The following is an 18567-nucleotide window of genomic DNA, read 5'->3' as shown; positions in this document are numbered from 1 at the left end:
ATCAGAGTTTATTTTCCAAGGATTGAAAAACACAGATTTTCTCACAAATTGCTAGTTTTTCCTTGCTGATGGCTAAAAATTCAGATAACCAAACAAATTTCCCAAAACAGGATATGTCGCAGATGCTGAGATACAGCCTTCTCTGAGACTCCATATTCAATCCAGTAGTTTCCAAACAGATCTAAAATGGTTCAGTTCCATGGGAAATAAGATTTTGGCTACGGTCATCTGTGCTAAGCTAACCAAATTGGAGAAAAATTATTAATACTATATAACTGGCTCTGGTCTTAGACTTTTAGATAAGACTTTAAAATAATAGGATTGCTGCAGGCAGCAAGGAACTTCTCTGGTAAGTTGTATGTCAGAAATCTGGGATGTATTGGAGACAAAAGCAAACTCAAAGGCCCATGGGCTTCATCTCCTTCTCTTGTGGAGGCTGAATGGGTGGGAGGATAAGGCCACCTTTCTTACGCAAAAGAGCGATCTCTTCCTTTAAGGCCAAGATCCTTTCTGCCTGGACTTGGATCAGTTCAGTGACCTTCTTTCTTGCCACAATGTCTGCTTTCCGAGGGCCCTGGAAGGCATTGCCCTGTTGAAAGAAAACACCTCCCTGCTTTAAGCATCATTTAGAGTGTGAAAAATTCCCCATCCTAATGTTAGTAGTGCAGACCCTACCGTCCATTTAAACACCATTGCTCCTTAATTTAAGGGGACTTCAAGTCCTCCACTGAAATTCCACCATTAGAAATGTGTTTCTTTGGCCTACTGAGTAACTGTTAAAATGCAAGTCCCATTAAGCTAGCTATCCATCATTCCTACTGAGGAGGGCTCAGCACTGCAACCATGAAAGACAAGGCACTTCCTTTTTTCATACAGCCTATATTTTGTTTTCCAAAAAGGAAATCTCTATTTCCTCATCTGACTCCTCCCCTTGTCCAGCCAACTCCTGCTCATGCTTCAGACATCACTTTTAGGGAGGCCTTTATCCTGTGGACTAGATAAAGACTTTTTGTTCTATGTTCTTTCAGAACATCCCTTATATATCATTGTGACTATGACATTGAACCTTCTGAAACTTCTATTTGAGACTCCTTTTTTAGGATTCAAAAAGTAGCGGTTTCATATGGTTCAACCTAAATGCCTGTTTGATGCCTGTCTTGCAAGATCCTGTGCCTGTAAGAGAGAAGGCCGGCGGGCCTCAATCTCACTACCCACCACTCGTCCCAGAGTTTGTTATAGAAGTATGGGCTCAATAGACTTTGAAGGCACATTAAAGAGAAGAAGATAGCAATTCTCTAGTGTCTACTCTGTGCCCAGTGCTTTCCATGTGCTATCTCATGTACCCCTCACAACTCTGAACAAGCTGTTATTCCAGTTCACAGATATGGACACTAGACCAAGAGATTCATTAAACTGGGCCTTGTCACTATATTCCTAAGGATTAGAAGCAGGGTGAGAACTGGATTACCGGAAGCCGAAAGCCCATGCTTTGTCCATTACCTCTACAGACTCACTTCATAGCTAAGTGGGGGTTACTGTTACCCAATACCTTCTGCCTCGTCTCCCCTGCCCACCTTCACTCTATGGGCTATAAAAGCTAAATATGCCTTCCCCAGTTTCTCTTCCATCTAGGGGTGGCCACATGGATATAAGCAGAAAACACTTGCTTTCTTAGTGAAAGGGACCTGAAAGGCTGACATTTGTATTCGGACGTGAAGCTTTGAGCTGAGGCAGCCATCATGTGACTTTGAAGGAAACTTCAAAGAATCACAAAGAATCAGAGGTATTGGCCCTGGTGTTACAGATCCACTAAGCCTAAAACCCTCAGATGTCTTCTCCAAACTTCTTGTTAAGTGAGGAAAAGAGCCCCTATTTTCAGCTACTCTCCATGAGGGCTTTGGGCCACTTGTAGCTAAACTTATGCACCAGCTCATGCTGTCATCACTCCTGGTGTTACCCCACCTAGTCACTTTGAAGTCACCTTAACATTCCCTCATTTTTCTCACCATATCCACTCAAAGTATGGCTATTCTTACTTTGAAATGTCCTCTGACACTTTTTTGTTCTTGCCATCTATATATCCCAATTCATGCCTAGATTGTTGGAAGAATGATAGCAATGGAGTCAACTTTGGAGGTGGACAGTCCTTGGTTTAAAAACTAAGCACCATGCAAAAACAAAAAAGCAAACCAAGAAATTAAGTACCATGCATTAGCTCTGAGCTAGTTACTTAACTACTCTGAGCTTAGGAAAGTAATATTTTGAGAGTAGTAGTATGAGACAGCTTATGTAAAGAGAATGTACATTTACATGTACAATGTATTACTTTATTGCTGTATGTATACCTATGTGTAAAAATATGTATATAAAGATATGTATATGCTATGTAAAGAGACATATACTATTAATTTCCTTTCCCATTCAACCAATCTTCTACTCAAACTCTTCAAACTCTTTTCTGTCCAACATGTCTAGACTTATCAAAGCACATAAAGTCAACAAAATGTTTATGACTGCTTATTCTGTGAAGGTCTTGTTTAGGCATTAACCTTCTGGAACACTATCTTGTTCTTCACTCAAAAAGTCTGGCGTGGCTAAATGGCCCTTGATACTCAGATTCCAGTCATCCTCTCATACTGAATCTCCAATTATTAGCCTCCCAAGTCCTCTTACTCATTCTTTCTTCTAGATTTGTGCTTGGACCAGTGATTCTTAAACTCTAGCCTGCATCAGAATCATCTAGAAGTCTTGTTAATGTAGTTGGCTGGGCGCCTCCCCCAATGCTGCTGATTCAGTAGATCTGCAGATGGAGCCCAAGAATCTGCAATTGTAGCAAATTCCCCAGGTGATGTTGACACTGTTCTTCAGGGGAACACACTTAGAGAGCCCTTGGCTTAAACCATTTCCAGTATGCTTAAAGAAAACAAAACAAAGAAAACCAAGAGAAACAATGGGCATTTTTGCAGATACTATTATAAGAATATGACATATATATTAAAATATGTCCTATGGGTCACCTGGGTGGCTCAGTCAGTTAAGTGTCTGACTCTTGGTTTCAGCTCAGGTCATGATCTTGTGATTGGTGAGTTCCAGCCCCACATCAGGCTCCATGCTGACAGTGCAGAGCCTGCTTGGGATTCTCTTTCTCTCTCTGCCCCTCCCCACCTCAAAATGAATAAAAAACTTTAAAAAATAAAAAGCATTTAAAAAATAAAAATATGTCATGTATGTGTTAGGTTGCTAGAGGGTACCTCACCTAGGTGAACCTTGAATCAGGTGAACCTATATTAAATAAGAGTTATCTACCATATACTATGTATTATGTCAGGCTGAATAAGAATTATGTAAGAACAAGGTGAAAGCCATACAAAGTAACAAGTGTTTTAATAAGGTAATGTGAGATCCTACAATTAAAGATACCCACTTCAAATCAAATGAAATAAATATTGGAAATGGGTATTTAACACCAAATTTAGGGATTATATTGGTGTCATTTGTACCTAAATCTCATCTCACCAGGGCCAAGGTAAACCCCATAGGTTAATACATATGTAAATTCATGGCACCCAAATGGCATACAATAAAGCCAGTCCCTCAGACTCACTTATATAGTAGGTACCAGCAACTTCATGTCCTCCGGGACCCAGGTGGGCTGGACGTGGTCTTGAGATCAAAATTTGTGTAAATGCCAGTACTTGATAGTCTTGTGAATAGTTACCTTTAGAGTTTCCCCAACTGTGATAAAGGGTCTGAAAAGAAGTAACATACCTGCTGGTTCTGTAGTGTATTCAATCGAGAATCAAGTTTCTTCTTTTCGGTACATAAATCATTCATCTGATGAAGCTTTTTGGTGTGTTCCTTTGTCTTCATCATCAGCTCCCATCGTACTTGAGCAATCTTTTCCTGCCAGGGCAGGAAGATGCAAAATGGATTAAGTGAATAAGAGATGAATTAGAAAAATGCATGTCCAGATTTGATCAAAACCATTCAACAAACATGCATATGGAAAAATTTAATCAGAAATCAATATTAAGATGCAACCTGGGCCAACTGCCTTGTCTCTGGTTTGATTAGAGAAAAGCAGAATGTAGGTATGCTCAAGGATCAAAATAGGTAAAAATAAGATAGATACCGATTTATTGTTGAAGAATGAAATGAGTGTGCATACTGAATGCTGCTATTCATTATTTAAAAGGAAGAACATTAATTGAAACAGCAAGCTCTCATATATTGTTCTTTTCCCAGTCTCGGCCCATGATCCTCAAGGTAGCCAGCTTGAATGGCCATAGGTGTCCTAATGGCTTTCTTTGTTCTCTTACTGCTTCAAAAAATTATTTTAGGTTGCCCCTATTATCTCCAGCATTCCCCTGAAAGGAACCAGTCCCACTGACATGAACGCTCCAGTAATTTGCTTCTTCAAAGCATTGTGGTGAATCTTGGATAGCAAAGATGAGACAAGATAGCACTAGGAACCTCTTCTCCTACCCTGTCTACGGATGAGGTAAAACTGGAAACTGGAGAAGTCACAGTGATCTGGTGACTTGCAAAGTTTTTATAAAAGCTCCTGTGTTTGAATCTGGCTGTAACTGGGGCACTGCCTCATCTCATAGCTCAGGCAACAATGTAGGCATTAACATCTTCTAAGATCCTACCAGCTAAATAGCCCATACCTGGTTATAGAATTTATTACTTAGAGATGTTTTCTAATTTCCAGATACTAAAAGCATGCAAAAGCAATAGGGAATAATATAATTGGGACCCTCAGAGCAGAGCAGTTCCATCTCTAACACTGCCAGAACATTTATTTATACATTAATGTAGACCTCAAAGTGGCATGTTTGTAATCATCCATGCCATTTTGTCATCGTATGTCCATGTACTTAAGACCCCAAAACCCAGTGCTGGTGTTTTCACTAGCACAAGATAGGCAAGTCCCTTAAACTAAATGAATGGTAAGGATGCAAGACAGGCTTAATATCATGGGGAGCCAAGTGGGGCTCACAGAATCATCTCTGGCTGCACAGATGTTTCATGGGAACCACTGACAGCATTTCTTGCCTCAACCCAAGTTCGACCAAGTTGGGTCACCTGTCCTCCCATCCGTTACCTCCCACATCTTCATTTCCTTTGCATTTGATAGCTCCTTTCGAAGTTTTTTGATCTTTAGCTCTTCAAGCGTTGTATTCACAGAAAGTGTCTGAAGGGCTTCTAGGTCTATCACACGGCCAAATTTGCTGATCATTAGCTGACGGACCGTTTCTTCCATTTCTAAAAGAAGACATCACTGTCTTAGGTTGTTCAGTAGTTCCATGGTTATTAAATGAACAATACCAGTAACAACAACATTCTATAGAACAGATTTTGCAAGAGGATGGTAAAGGATTTTATGTTACCAGTTGATTTTTCCTGTGACTCTTTACCTGCTCCTTTGCTCACCTACAATGCCCATTCCTGTGTTTTCACCTACTTGAAAATCCTGTAGAAAGCCGACTCCGCTTTCCCCGCTGGCTTACATGCTATGAGGTGTCCCTCCGCAGACTGTTAATGGGCCCCAACTAGACTAGGGATGCTTCAGATTTTTTTTTAAATTACTTATCTCTATAGCATCTAGTGTTAGGAACAGAGCAGGCACTTAGAGGAAAAGTTCCATCCTACTCCAAGTAAAAATTAACGTCACTGCAGTGGTTCATGAGGCCTTACAAGGTCTGTCCTGCCCCTGTGATCTCTCCCCACCTCCTGCCCTATACTTCTCTCCTCATTAACTGCAGACACACTGGCCTCCTGTTTGCTTCTCAAACATTCCAGGCTCACTCCTTCTCAGTTCCCACTGACTGAAATGCTCTTCCCAAATAACCACATGGCTCCCTCTCCCCAGCGCATTTTCTGAAAGCAAGTTGTGAGATGGGTAAAAGGCTCATTTCCAATACACTCAGTCCTGAAGTGGTAACCAAGAGCAGGTCTTCATCCTCTAACCAGGGAAAACCACACCTTACCAGGTAAGCCATGTTTCCAGGGAGCAGTTCCTGGCCCCTACTCACCTGAGCACTCTCCTTTCAATTCCTTCTTAATTTCTCTTCTTAGCAATGATTTCCATCTAACATGCAATATATTTTACTTTTGTTTACTGCCTTTTCTCAACATGAGAACACTGGAACATCTGGAGAAAATTCCATTTGTGGGGTCTGAGCTCCCCCAGAAAATAAAATCTTGTAACAAGACTTTCTCAATTACCAGAGTGTCCCGTAAGTCTGAAGGCTCGAAAGTATAATGAGATGATACAATTCTGCTACAGTGCAGAAGTTTGTATTCTGGTATCATTGTTATGACTGAATATAATGGTGTAACCACGGCTGCCATTGTGCCCTATCCAGGGAGGGGTTATTCACTTCTATGTGAGTAGGGTTCCCAGTGACTTGTGTAATGTGGTCATGATAATCAGTGATACAAAAATTAAGGTTAGAACATTTGAACATGTGTGCTAGCCTGTGGCTGCCTGCTTGGCCTCTCAGTAAGAACTTCGACTCCCTTCAGCAAATGCCCTTTCTCAGGACAGCCTCATGTACTAGGACACGGACTCTGGTCCTTGCCATTCTCTCTGTGGAACCAGCCTATGCCTTTCTCCTACTCAGGCCAGCTAGTGTTCACTAGAGACATAAAGCCTTCTGGAATATTTACCACATGCATTCCCCATGGCTTAGAGCTGTGTCATCCTTGGAATGGAGTGAATGAACTTACCTCTTCCCATCACCATGTTCTAGACTCCCCTCTTCTTGCCCATGGGTCTGGGGAGGAAAGAAGGCAACAACAAGCCAACTGTGGTGTTTCTCATCACTGCTAAGCCTTTGCTTGCTGGCTTACAGAAAAGGAACCCATTCCTAGTTCTACTTTCAGATTCAGATCAGTCTTTAACCAGACTCACAACTTGCTTTTTAGAAAATGGGCCGGGGGATGGGTGAGAGAAGAACTGAAAGTTGCTGAAAAACCTTATATCACACAGATTATTCCCTTTTATTTCCATTCACATTCTGAAAATTTGAATACCTCATTTCATCTTCACACATTTTCCCAAACTGAGAGTTACCCAAAGGGAAACAAGCTTCTTTCCTTGTTTTTATACTAGCTTATTCCTTGGTTTGATGAATAGCACTTTCAAATATAAACAATATTCATGAGCTACAGAAGCCAGAGGAATGTGAAGTACATGAGAAGGCCTACACCTAAGAAAACTCTGTGTCTCAAATAAGTGTTATTTAAACCTGGAGTCTTAATGTGTATTTTTTTTTAATTTTATAATCCAGCCACCCATGAAGGCAGAACCATCAACACTCATTGGAAACTGGCCTCTACAAATCCAAGCAACTTGGATTGGTTGACCAGTTGACCACCATAGTCTTCCCATTTTTTCTTTTTCAAATTAAAAAATGTAAATATAGTTCAAATGTGGTAAAATACACAACAGAAAAATGTATCATTTTAATCATTTTCAACTGTACAGTTCTGTGGCATTAAAGTAGTAAAGTATTGGCAATATTGTTATTTTTAAAGTTGAAAAATTCACAACTTACACTCATGTTCCATATATCAAATACTACAAAAAGTATTTTTTAAAGGATAGTACTCTTTATACTGTACATCTTATAGTAACCACCTTAACTCCAGATAGATTAAAAATGCAAATATGAAGAACACTAGTAATAGAGGAAACCGTAGACAAAATATCTTTATGATCACAAAACAGGAAAGGATTTCTTAAGACCTACACATAGACACAATGCAAAAAAAAAATTGATAACATTAACTATATTAAGATTTTAAATGTCTATATCCCAAAAAAGATACACTAAACAAAGTAAAAAAATTAACTCACAAACTAGAAGAAATTTGAAATGCACTTAATGGACAAAGACAGAATACAGAAAGAACTCCCCCAAATCAATAAAAAAACAAGAAATAGAAGTAAAAAATAGGCGAAGTATATAACAGACAATTTACAGAAAAGGAAACACAAATAAATGGCAATAAATGTATGCAAAGATGTTCAACCTCACCAGAATCCAGGAAACATGAATAAAAACCATAGTGAAACACAATTTAACATCCACAAGGCTGGCAAAAAAATATTAACACTTGACAGCATCAAATGTTCCTGAGAATATAGAGTCTAGACAATTCTCACACAGTGCTGGGGAAGAGGAGAGAGGCAGGAGTGAGATAAAATGGTACAACCACCCTAGAGGGCAACTTGGCAATATATAGGAGAGCTGAAAATGCATAATCCCCCTACAAACCAAAGACCCCGGGTCCTGGGGATTCACCTTCTCACATGGGCAGGGAGAGGTGTACAAGAAGGTTTACTCTAACTCCATAATCACAAAAAATAGATATACCCTAAATATCCATCGACAGAAGATTGAAGAAATAAATTCTTTCCAAGTCCTATAATGGAATATGGTAGCAGCAGTTAAAGTGAATAAATTATCTATAACAATATGGATACCTCTCAAAAATTGGTTTAATAAAGTGAACTGAAAAATGATATGAACAATATAGTACAGTTATAAACATGCACAAGATTCCATATATTATGTGTGGATACATAGATATGCATGCGTACTTACCTGCCAGTTGACCCTGGGGAAGGGGATAGCAGATAATATCGGAAAGAGAAGGGGATTAAGTTGTCCCTTCCATGTTTTAATTTCTTAAGCTTGGTTGTTAGCACACAGTTACCATGTTACTCTATATTTCATCATGCAAAAAAAACTTTTAAACTTAAGAGAAATAGTTTCTATGATAAAAGACTCATTCTTTTAAAACAAGAGGGGGACGCTTCAGTGATAGGAGGAGAGATGGCAGCTAGGAAGACAAGAAGGTGTTTCCTTGCTCTCAGTGGTTCTGATTCTGTGATTATTACTGTTTTCAGAGTTGGAGATGGTCACTTAATAGTTCCTTCTCTTATCAATAGATAGTGCTAGATAAACCATGGGCTTAGTTACTCACTGCTTATAGTTTTTGCCATCTCTCTCTTTTCTCGGATAAGCTGTTTACGCCTCTCCCGGCATTCTTTGTTGAGTTTTTGCTGCTTGGAATTTTCCTCATGAAGCTGTCTGATTCGCTCTTGCAGCCGTCCCAAGGAATGGTTAGAAAAGACCAAGGTTCCAGAAAGATCATTAGGTATTTCTCCAAACACTATATGCTCTATCTATCAAACAAACAAAAACAAAACAAAAACAAAGACCGAATGAAATGTAAGATCACAGAAAGCACTTCCTTCTCTGTCCCTTGTTTTAGGTCATTGCCTTTGGACTTCTATCATTCCCACTACTAAGTAAAGGAAAGCAGGAAGTGGCCTTCAGATAGTAAGCCACATTATGTCCCTTTAGAGACAGCAAATCTTCCCACAGACTATGCCTAATGTCTACTGCATAACCAAGGAACAAGCATTTCAGGGTGGGGATATTAGACAAATTGCTTTATATGGCTAATCCAGTTTGGGTCAGGTTACACAAAATATATGTGAGGCTGATCTAAGGCTTCCCTTCTAAAATACAGCTTTCCCTCTTTACCTGACAAAAGACCTGATAGGCCTTTTCTCTGATATGTATCTTTGCATTTAAATGTAAGTTGTAATTCAAATAGAGTGTGGAAATGGGCAAAGAGGGAAAAAAGAAAAAGGACGTTTTTCTTTTGTCTTGCCTTTCCTCATTAACAAGCAGCTGTTAAGACAATTCTTGCACCATTAGTTCTTGTCTACTTAAAGATGGTGTGAAAAGTGACCTGTACACAAGATCCAAGATTTCAACTTCTAAGACGTTTCTTTCTTAAGTCATAGGCTGGCTATTCGGAGCACCTGGCGGGCTCGGAAGAGCATGTGACTCTTGACCTTGGGGTCGTGAGTTCAAGCCTCACATTGGGTTTGAGGTTACTAGAAAAATAAATAAACTAAAAAGATAAATTAAAAAAAGATTGAGTCATAGGCTGTTCATTTCATCAGACTGAAACAATTAATTGGACTTTTGAAGTCATAATGGGCCATAGGGAAATACCTGTGTTTGGCTATTACTCTTCCATAACAATCTGAGAATGGATAAGAAAAGTTAGGGTGTCATTATTCAGACAGAATTCTCAGCAAAGGACTGCACTTCTTCCCACTAGTGATCTGCGAATCTTTCCTGGAAAAGCCTGGGTGTGGTGGCTTTTCTGCTCAGATGGGGTGGGGCATCCACTCCAGACCCATCACCTGGTGGAGCTTGAGGGGAACCACAACGAGCAGTTCATTCAGACGCTGCTGCTTCTCTCGTTGGTAAGCTTCCAGGGCCTCCTCCGCTGCATTCAGATTAGTTGCCACAATTTTTACCTGTGGAAAGCCCCATGTGTGAAATGTGGGCAAGAACCAGCAAACACATACCTCAGGTGATAAAGGAGGACATCTTGGGAGATGAGCAGGACCTGGGCTGTGATTAAATGAATGATCCCAGTTTGCAGCCCAGAAATGTATGTTATTTTCTTTCTGCTAAGTCATGATCCACACCACTTTTTCAATCATTCCTATATCCCCAAGGTTGTAAAGGTGTTGTGAATAAAAGTTCAGAAGGCCTATCCTCATCTCCCTTTATTTGCTGCATGAAAAGCAGCACTTGGCATGGAATGTCTTGGTCAAAATGGTGGGAATCTCTTTTGGCCATAATGACCTCAATATATGAAAGGAAAAAAGCCCATTTAAAGCAACAAAACTACCAACTAAAGCATTCATAAAGCATGTTCTTCATTTAAAAAACTTGAAAATCCTCCAAATCATTTCCTATTTGCAAGAGGAGAAACAATCTGTTAAAAATATTTGTGAATATGATTTAAGCAATGTGTCTCTAGAAAAGAGTATCTAAGAGGGAAAATGAGCAAATAAGGCAGCCATCCCTCAACATAATTATACCAGTTTAGCTGCATGGTCTCCAACATGGGATGCACGCACCCCAGAGGGTCAACAAAGTGATGTAATGGGGTACAGAAAGACCAGTTTCCATTCCCATTTATTTTTATCTTATTCTTTTTCATTTCTTTGTTTGTGAATGTTATCTAATGTACAAAATATATTAGTACAGTAATTCATGAATATAATTTGTAAATAAATGTACATTTATTGTGGGGATACATGCTCCACAATTTTCTTTACATATAGAAGTATGTAGTAAAAAAAAGTTTAGGAATGCCTGGGGGGCTCCATTGGTTAAGCATCTGACTTGCTTTTAGCTCAGGTCATGATCTCATGGTTTGTGGGCTTAAGCCCCTAGACACCATGGAGCCTGCTTGAGATTCTCTCTCTCCCTCTGTCTCTCTGCCCCTCCCCTACTCATAGGCACACATGTGCACATGCACTCTCTCTCTCTCTCTCTCTCTCAAAATAAATAAAAAAACATTAAAAAAAGTTTAGAGGTCAGTGATTTAGATAAAGGAATCCAGTCTTCAAAAGGGCAACAGCTGCCACCACAAATACACTTGAAGAGGAAACACTTAAAATGTAATAATTAAAATGTTTCTTCTCTGGAGAGAAGTCCTAACTTAGGTCATTGCTATGACATGGCAGTACTGCAGCTGGAAGGACAAAAACAGCATGTTGGGAAAGGATAAACAAGTAGGCACACAACCATACTTTTTTGGATAGTGTGTCATATTCCTTTTTGAGGTTATCGATAATTTTCTTTTCTTCAACTAAGGACTCCTCGATGTCCAGCCTTTTCTCTCGAAGTTGAAGGGCCAGTTCAAAAAGACCCACATCACAATCTGAAAAGACAGTCAAAATTAAAAAGAAGCCCCATTGCTATAGAATGTGGTAAGTTTAGAAGTGTAGACTTTGGAGCTTCAGAATTAATAATGACCAGGATTCCTGGGTGGCTCTGTCGATTAAGCATCTGACTCTTGTTTTTGGCTCAGGTCATGATCTCATGGTCCATGAGATTGGGCCCCACTTTGGGCTCCATGGTGTTAATGTAGAGCCTGCTTGGAATTCTCTCTCTCTCTCTCTCTCTCTCTCTCTCTCTCTCTTTCTGTGCCCCCCCCCAAATAAATAAGTAAACTTAAAAATAAAGAATTAATAATGACTACACTTAGGGCTCCATTGTTCCAGGTGGAAATTATTAATAGTATAAGTAATCATGATAGCAATTATGATACAGTATTGACATTCTGAGCAGTACTATGAGCCAGGCTTTCTGTTAAGCCCTTTATGCACATTATCTCACTCAAAACTCATAGGCCCCTGCAAGGTAGAAACTGTTGTTCCTACTTTATAGGTGAGGACCCTAAGTCTCAGAGAGGTCATGTAACTGATATGTGACACAGTGGGATTTACATTATCTATTAATTTCCACTATATCACATCACAGCCACATTTATACACCAAGCAATAGATAAAGAATGTGAAAATAAGAGTATTACAATAGAATTTAGAAACCTTAGTTCTGACCCTAGTTCCACCACTAATAGACGAGCTGTGAGACTTTTTTCAGACCATTTAATCCTGCTGTAAAATAAGCTGTATTTAATCTTTTGAACTCTATTTCACTCATGCATGTGATTTTAGGAAGTCTCTTGTTTACAACATTAAAACAAGATTTAAACTTTATTTGAAATGAAACTTTAAAATTTATATAAAATGGCTAGGAAGATAAATTTCAGACCAAAAAGAAACTGTTTTTCCTGCACTGGACTATTCATCTATTGAGACTGTAAGAATATTGGTCTAGCTGCTTCAGACTGCTTTTACCAGGGAAAACAGTGAACATAAACTGCTAAGCGTCTCCACGAAACTGGTACAAAGTACCCTTATACAAAGCAGATTTTAAATATGAAAATTTGAATGGGCACCTGTTGGGATGAGCACTGGGTGTTGTATGAAAACCAATTTGACAATAAATTTCATATTAAAAAGAAACAAAAATAAACAAAAATAGGCTTAAAAAATAAAGGTGATCATGATATATTGATAAGTTAAAAATAAACTAAATTAAAAATAAAAGTAAAAAAAGAAAATTTGAATGGGTTTGTCAAAATGGGAAAGCTTCATTAAAAATATACACACACAGTACAATCGATAATTTCTCTATAAAATGAAAATTTCTGCATAATTTGATTGTGAATAAACTATAAATTATCTGCAAATTATTTGCCATTCATTAATGGCTGCCTAAGGGAAAAGAAAATAAATCATCCAGAGAGCCAAAAAAAATAAATAAATAATCATTGACTATACTTCATACAACTTAAACCAGTCTTGCCTTAAATTTTATTATGAGACAACTAGAAACCAAAAAAGGACCCCCTTGGTATGGTCAGTCCATCTCCACATTTCACAGAGAACACATGGCTTTTTCCAACTTACTTGTTGGGCAAATAGAATCATCAAAAACCTCATCATCAGATCCAGACTCATCTTCATCACTCTCTAGGCTGGATTCTTCTTCACTTGATTCATCACTATCTTCTTCTTCATCTAAATTGAGAGGAAGGCATTGTTAATAAGCAGAGAAGTTCCTGTGTTAAGCTAAATCCCAGATTTTAAAAAAAAGTATTTTTTTCCAATGAGTTGGTCATTAGGAAAATAACAGAGAAATCAGGCACTTAGTCAATATGTTTGGAAGAGTTTAAAATGGTTAAAGACAATCCTATCCAAAGCAATCTACAGATTCAGTGCAATGCCTATCAAAACACCAATAGCATTTTTCACAGAATTAGAATGAATAATCCCAAAATTTGTATGGAATCACAAAAGACCTTGAATAGCCAAAACAAGTCTTAAAAGCACAAAACCAGAGGTATCACAATCCCAGGTTTCAAGATATGCTACTAAGTTATAATAATCAAAACAGCATGGCACTGGCAGAAAAATAGACACCTAGATCAAGAGAACAAAATACAGAGCCCAGAAATAACCCACATTTATATGATCAAGCTGTGACAAAGGAGAGAAGAATATACAATGGGGAAAACAGTCTGTTCAACAAATGGTGCTGGGAAAACTGGACAGATACATGCAAAAGAATGAAACTAGACCACTTTCTTTGGGGGGGGGGGGCGGGAAGGCACTTTCTTATACCATACACAAAAATGAACTTAAAATGGATTAGAGACCTAAATGTGAGACCTAAAACTATAAAACTACTAGAAGAAAATATAGGAGGTAATTTCTTTGACACTGGCAAAAAACCCCATCTTTCTAGATATTCCTCCTAAAGCAAGGGAAACAAAAGCAAAAATAAACTATTGGAACTACACCAAAATAAAAATATTTTGCACAGTGAAGAAAACCATCAACAAAACAAAAAGATAACATGGTGAATGGGAAAAGACATTGCAAATTATATAAACAATGAGTTAACATCCAAAATATATAAGGAACTTCTATGACACCAAAAAAACCCAAATAATTTGATTAAGAAATGGGCAGAGAACCTAAATAGGTATTTTTCCAAAGAAGACATACAGATGGCCAACAGACACACATGAAAAGATGCTCAACATCACTCATATTTCAGGGAAATGAAAATCAAAACCACAATGAGGTATCACCTTACACCTGTCAGAATGGCTAGAATCAAAAAGACAAGAAATACCAAGTGTTGGTGAGGATGCAGGGGAAAAGGAACCCTCTTGCACTGTTGGTGGGAATGTAAATTGGTGCAGCCACTGTGGAAAACAGTATGGAGACTCCTCAAAAAATTAAAAGTAGAGCTACCATATGATCCAGTAATTCCACTATTGGGTATTTACTCAAAGGAAATGAAAACACTAGTTCAAAAAGATATATGCACCCTTACATTTATTGCAGCATTATTTACAATAGCCAAGATATGGAAGCAACCCAAGTGTCCATCAATACACACATATATACACAATGGAATATTACTCAGCCATAAAAGAGAGGTGAGCTCTTGCTACTTGCAACAACATGGATGGATCTAGAAGGCATAATGCTAAGTGAAGTAAGTCAGAGAAAGAGAAATACCATGTGATTTCACTTATAAATGGAATTTAAAAAACAAAAACAAATGAACTAAGAAACAAAAAAAGCAGGAGCAGAGCCATAAATAGAGAAAACAAACTGATGGTTGCCAGAGGGATGGGTGAATGGGAGTAGAAAGTATAGGCTTTCCAGTTACGGATGAATAAGTCATGAGACGAAAGGAACAGCATTGGGAATATTGTCAGTGGTACTGTACTAGTGTTGTCTGGTGACAGATGGTAGCTACACTTGTGGTGAGCAGAGTATAACATAGAGTCACTATGTTGTACACTTGAAACTAATGTAATATTGTTTGCCAAGTATACTTCAATCAAAAATTATTTTTATTTAAAAAAATTTTTTTTTAATGTTTATTTATTTTTGAGACAGAGAGAGACAGAGCATGAACAGGGGAGGGGCAGAGAGAGAGGGAGACACAGAATCCGAAACAGGCTCCAGGCTCTGAGTGGTCAGCACAGAGCCTGACGCAGGGCTCAAACTCACAGACCGTGAGATCATGACCTGAGCCGAAGTCGGATGCTTAACCAACTGAGCCCCCCAGGCGCCCCAAAAAATTATTTTTAAATAAATAAAATTCTACAAAATAAAATAACCAATTAAAAACAAACAAAAAATAAATAAATGGTTGAGTATGCAGAGACCATAAGCTCAAATGCCTGCAGAATGTTGTGCAATTAATTTCAATGCATTGAGTCCAAGAGGGTTGAGACCAAGCTGCCAAACTGCTTATGCTGTGACGCATCTAACACACCCTTGGTTTTATAGGTCCACAATTACTAAATCATAGTGCCTTGAAAAGAATATTTTCATAACTTCCCTGAAGTAATGCTATTTATAATCTTTATTTAACCTACTTTGTGTGAATATTTGTCTTGCTGCAAAAATATTAAGGTGTTTGATTTTAGAGATCCTGCACTAACCCCTGTTGGGGGTGTTAGTTGACAAAGTCTCTCTTCTTTGACAAAACTGAGTCAGGTTCCTCTGAGTCCTCTCTCTGACAAGTAGTGGACCATAGGTTTGGCTATTGACCCATTTGTCCAGTTTTAGCAAGAATCCTGCAGCATCAATTTAGTAAAATTCCCACACTCTTGTTTTTGATCAGATTCCTCCTTATTCCTTATCTTCACTATCTTTTTACTCTGGCCAGGCTTCAGTAAGAATCCTGTTAGGTCAGTCTTGCAAAGAATTACCCTACCTCTTAGTAATTTTCCACCCACTGACTCCCAACCTGTTCCTTGGCTATAACTCTCCACTTGTCCTTGTTATATTCAAAGCTGTGCTGATCTCTCTCCCCTATTATAAAATCCCACTGGGGGCACCTGGGTGGCTCAGTGGGTTGAGTGTTCGACTCTGGCTCAGGTCATGAGCTCATGGTTTGTGGGTTCAAGCCCACGTTGGTCTCACTGCTATCAGCACAGAGCCCACTTCTAATCCTCTGTCCCTTCTCTGTCTCCCCCCACTTATGCTCTCTCTCAAAAATAAATTTTAAAAATAAAATAAAATCCCCTTGTAGTAGTGACCCTGAATAAAGTCTGCTTTATTGTTCTTTAACAAGTGCCATAAATCATTTTTTCTTTAACAGTGTCATATACAAAGCTTTTATAAAATATAAAAAAATAAATACTAAAGCTCATCTGCCCCCAAGAGTTTTAGATAAGCGATTGTAGATTCCCACTCAATGCTGTTTTCTTTTTAAACACTTTGAGGCGATTTATGAGCCATAGATCACCAATTGGCAATTTCTATTTTATGGAACATCAAATTAGAAATAAGACATGCACCTCATACTCTCTAGAAGATTTCTTAAATTTATTATCTCCTTAAAATTATTTTAGGTGGTCTGTATCATTTTATGAAATAAATCAGCAGAGTTTAAAATTAGACTAAAATTCTTTTCATAGATTTCAACTTTGAGGAAGATGAATTAGGCCTATTTTTTTCCTATTCCTCCTGCAAAATACAGCTAAAACTTGGACATTATATGTAAAATAAACAGAAGATTCTAAAAAATGGAAAGAAGGCAGACTAAATATGAACCTCAGGACCTGAGAAACAACACTGTGGTGAATTTTTTGGGTCTTCTTTTCCTCTTATATTTCAGACTTAGAAATGAATAAATTAGTGGCCTGGAAACACCAGTAGATACAGCTATAAAAAGGCCCAACAAGAGCCTGCTCTCTCTAGCCAAACAGCCAAGAAAGAGGAAGCCTAACAAGACAAATTTTTTAGATAATACTCTAAATAAACACCACAGGAAAAAAAATTGTGGTCCCACTCCCACCCCCATAAGTGAAGGTGAAGTGGGGGAACTAGACATTCACCCTTGCAAAGCTGCAGTCAGGTACCCCACATTCCCACCACCCAGGATGGTATCAGAGAAGACCAAGCAGGGAACCGGGATATTTGTTCCTTCTGGCTGGTAACCAGCCCTGCTTTCACCCCCCACCAAGATGTCTGTGGAGACCACATGGGCACCCTGTATTTCTACTTTTACCTGGCAACAATAAGACTCACTTCCTCCTCCCACACAGGTCATATTAGAAGAAACCTAATGGAGGAGGAGGAGGAGAGGAGGGGGAGGAGGAAGAAGAGGAAGGAGAAGGAGGGGAAGAATAAGAAGAGGAAGAAGAAGCAGAAGAAGCAGAAGCAGCAGCAGCAGCAGAAGAAGTAGAAGTAGAAGAAGAAGAAGAAGAAGAACCCTAGTGGAGAGTCAGGACTTTCACCATTGCCCACAGGTACCAAGGCCACCCCCACTATGTTGTCAGTAGAGACTACATGGAGAATCAGAACTCCAGAACAAAGAGATCCTCCTTCCCTTGAGTGACAGTGAAGGCCGAGTACCTCCACCTGGCAATAAGGAATATACACATACCCTTTCTCTGTCAGAGCAGTGTTAGAGAAAGCCAAATAAAACAGAGGAATTAAGTAAGATACAAAGTCTCCTAACATAATATGAAAGTTTCCAGGTTTCAATTGAAAGTTACTAATCATACCAAGAACCAGGAAGATCTCCATCTGAATGGGAAAAGACAATGGATAAATGTCAACATTAAGACGACAGAAATGTTAGAATTAATTGACAAAATATTTAAAATAGCCATAATGAAAATTCTTCAGTGACCAATAATGAACACACTTTAAGCAAATAAAAAAATACAAAGCCTGTTCAAAGAAATAAAAAGTATCAGGAAATAAATGATACAAAGAAGAATTAAATGGAAATTTTAGAACTGAAAATACAATAACTAGAACAGAAACTTAGTGAATGGGCTCAACAGCAGAATGGAGGGAGACACAGGAAAGCATCTGTAAACCTGAAGAGGGAACAATGGAAATTAGCCAGTTTGAAAAACAGAAAGAAGACTAGAAAAACAACAACAACAAAAAAAAACAAATTCCAAGCCTCAGAGCCTCAGGGACCTATGGGACTATAATGAAATGTCAAACAGTCATGCCATGAGTCCCAAAAGGACTCATGTAAAGGAGTAAAGAAAGAGGGGGTTCTCAAAAGCACTTGAAGAAACAATGACTAGAAACTTCTCAAATTTGGC

The 18567-nt window shown here is 38.6% G+C and overlaps 1 protein-coding gene across 5 annotated transcripts in view; it reads right to left on the bottom strand.

Annotated features, from left to right (window-relative positions):
- Positions 1–18567, bottom strand: part of CFAP44 (cilia and flagella associated protein 44) — a 161625-nt gene that overhangs the window by 7189 nt on the left and 135869 nt on the right. For 4 of the 5 annotated variants that reach the window (XM_047875511.1, XM_047875512.1, XM_047875514.1 and 1 more), the window contains exons 29-35: positions 13376–13486; positions 11648–11778; positions 10241–10357; positions 9001–9202; positions 5108–5268; positions 3769–3903; positions 358–589 (exon numbers count right to left, since the gene is read on the bottom strand). In XM_047875511.1, coding sequence (XP_047731467.1) covers positions 398–589; positions 3769–3903; positions 5108–5268; positions 9001–9202; positions 10241–10357; positions 11648–11778; positions 13376–13486 — 1049 coding nt within the window. In that variant the 3' untranslated portion in view covers positions 358–397. Of the gene's footprint in view, positions 1–357; positions 590–3768; positions 3904–5107; positions 5269–9000; positions 9203–10240; positions 10358–11647; positions 11779–13375; positions 13487–18567 lie in introns of those variants that run through there. The other variant, XM_047875515.1, reaches the window with a different exon arrangement.

Source organism: Prionailurus viverrinus, chromosome C2 (assembly GCF_022837055.1).
Source record: "Prionailurus viverrinus isolate Anna chromosome C2, UM_Priviv_1.0, whole genome shotgun sequence".
Classification (NCBI taxonomy): domain Eukaryota; kingdom Metazoa; phylum Chordata; class Mammalia; order Carnivora; family Felidae; genus Prionailurus; species Prionailurus viverrinus.
This window is presented reverse-complemented; position numbering and strand designations above follow the sequence as displayed.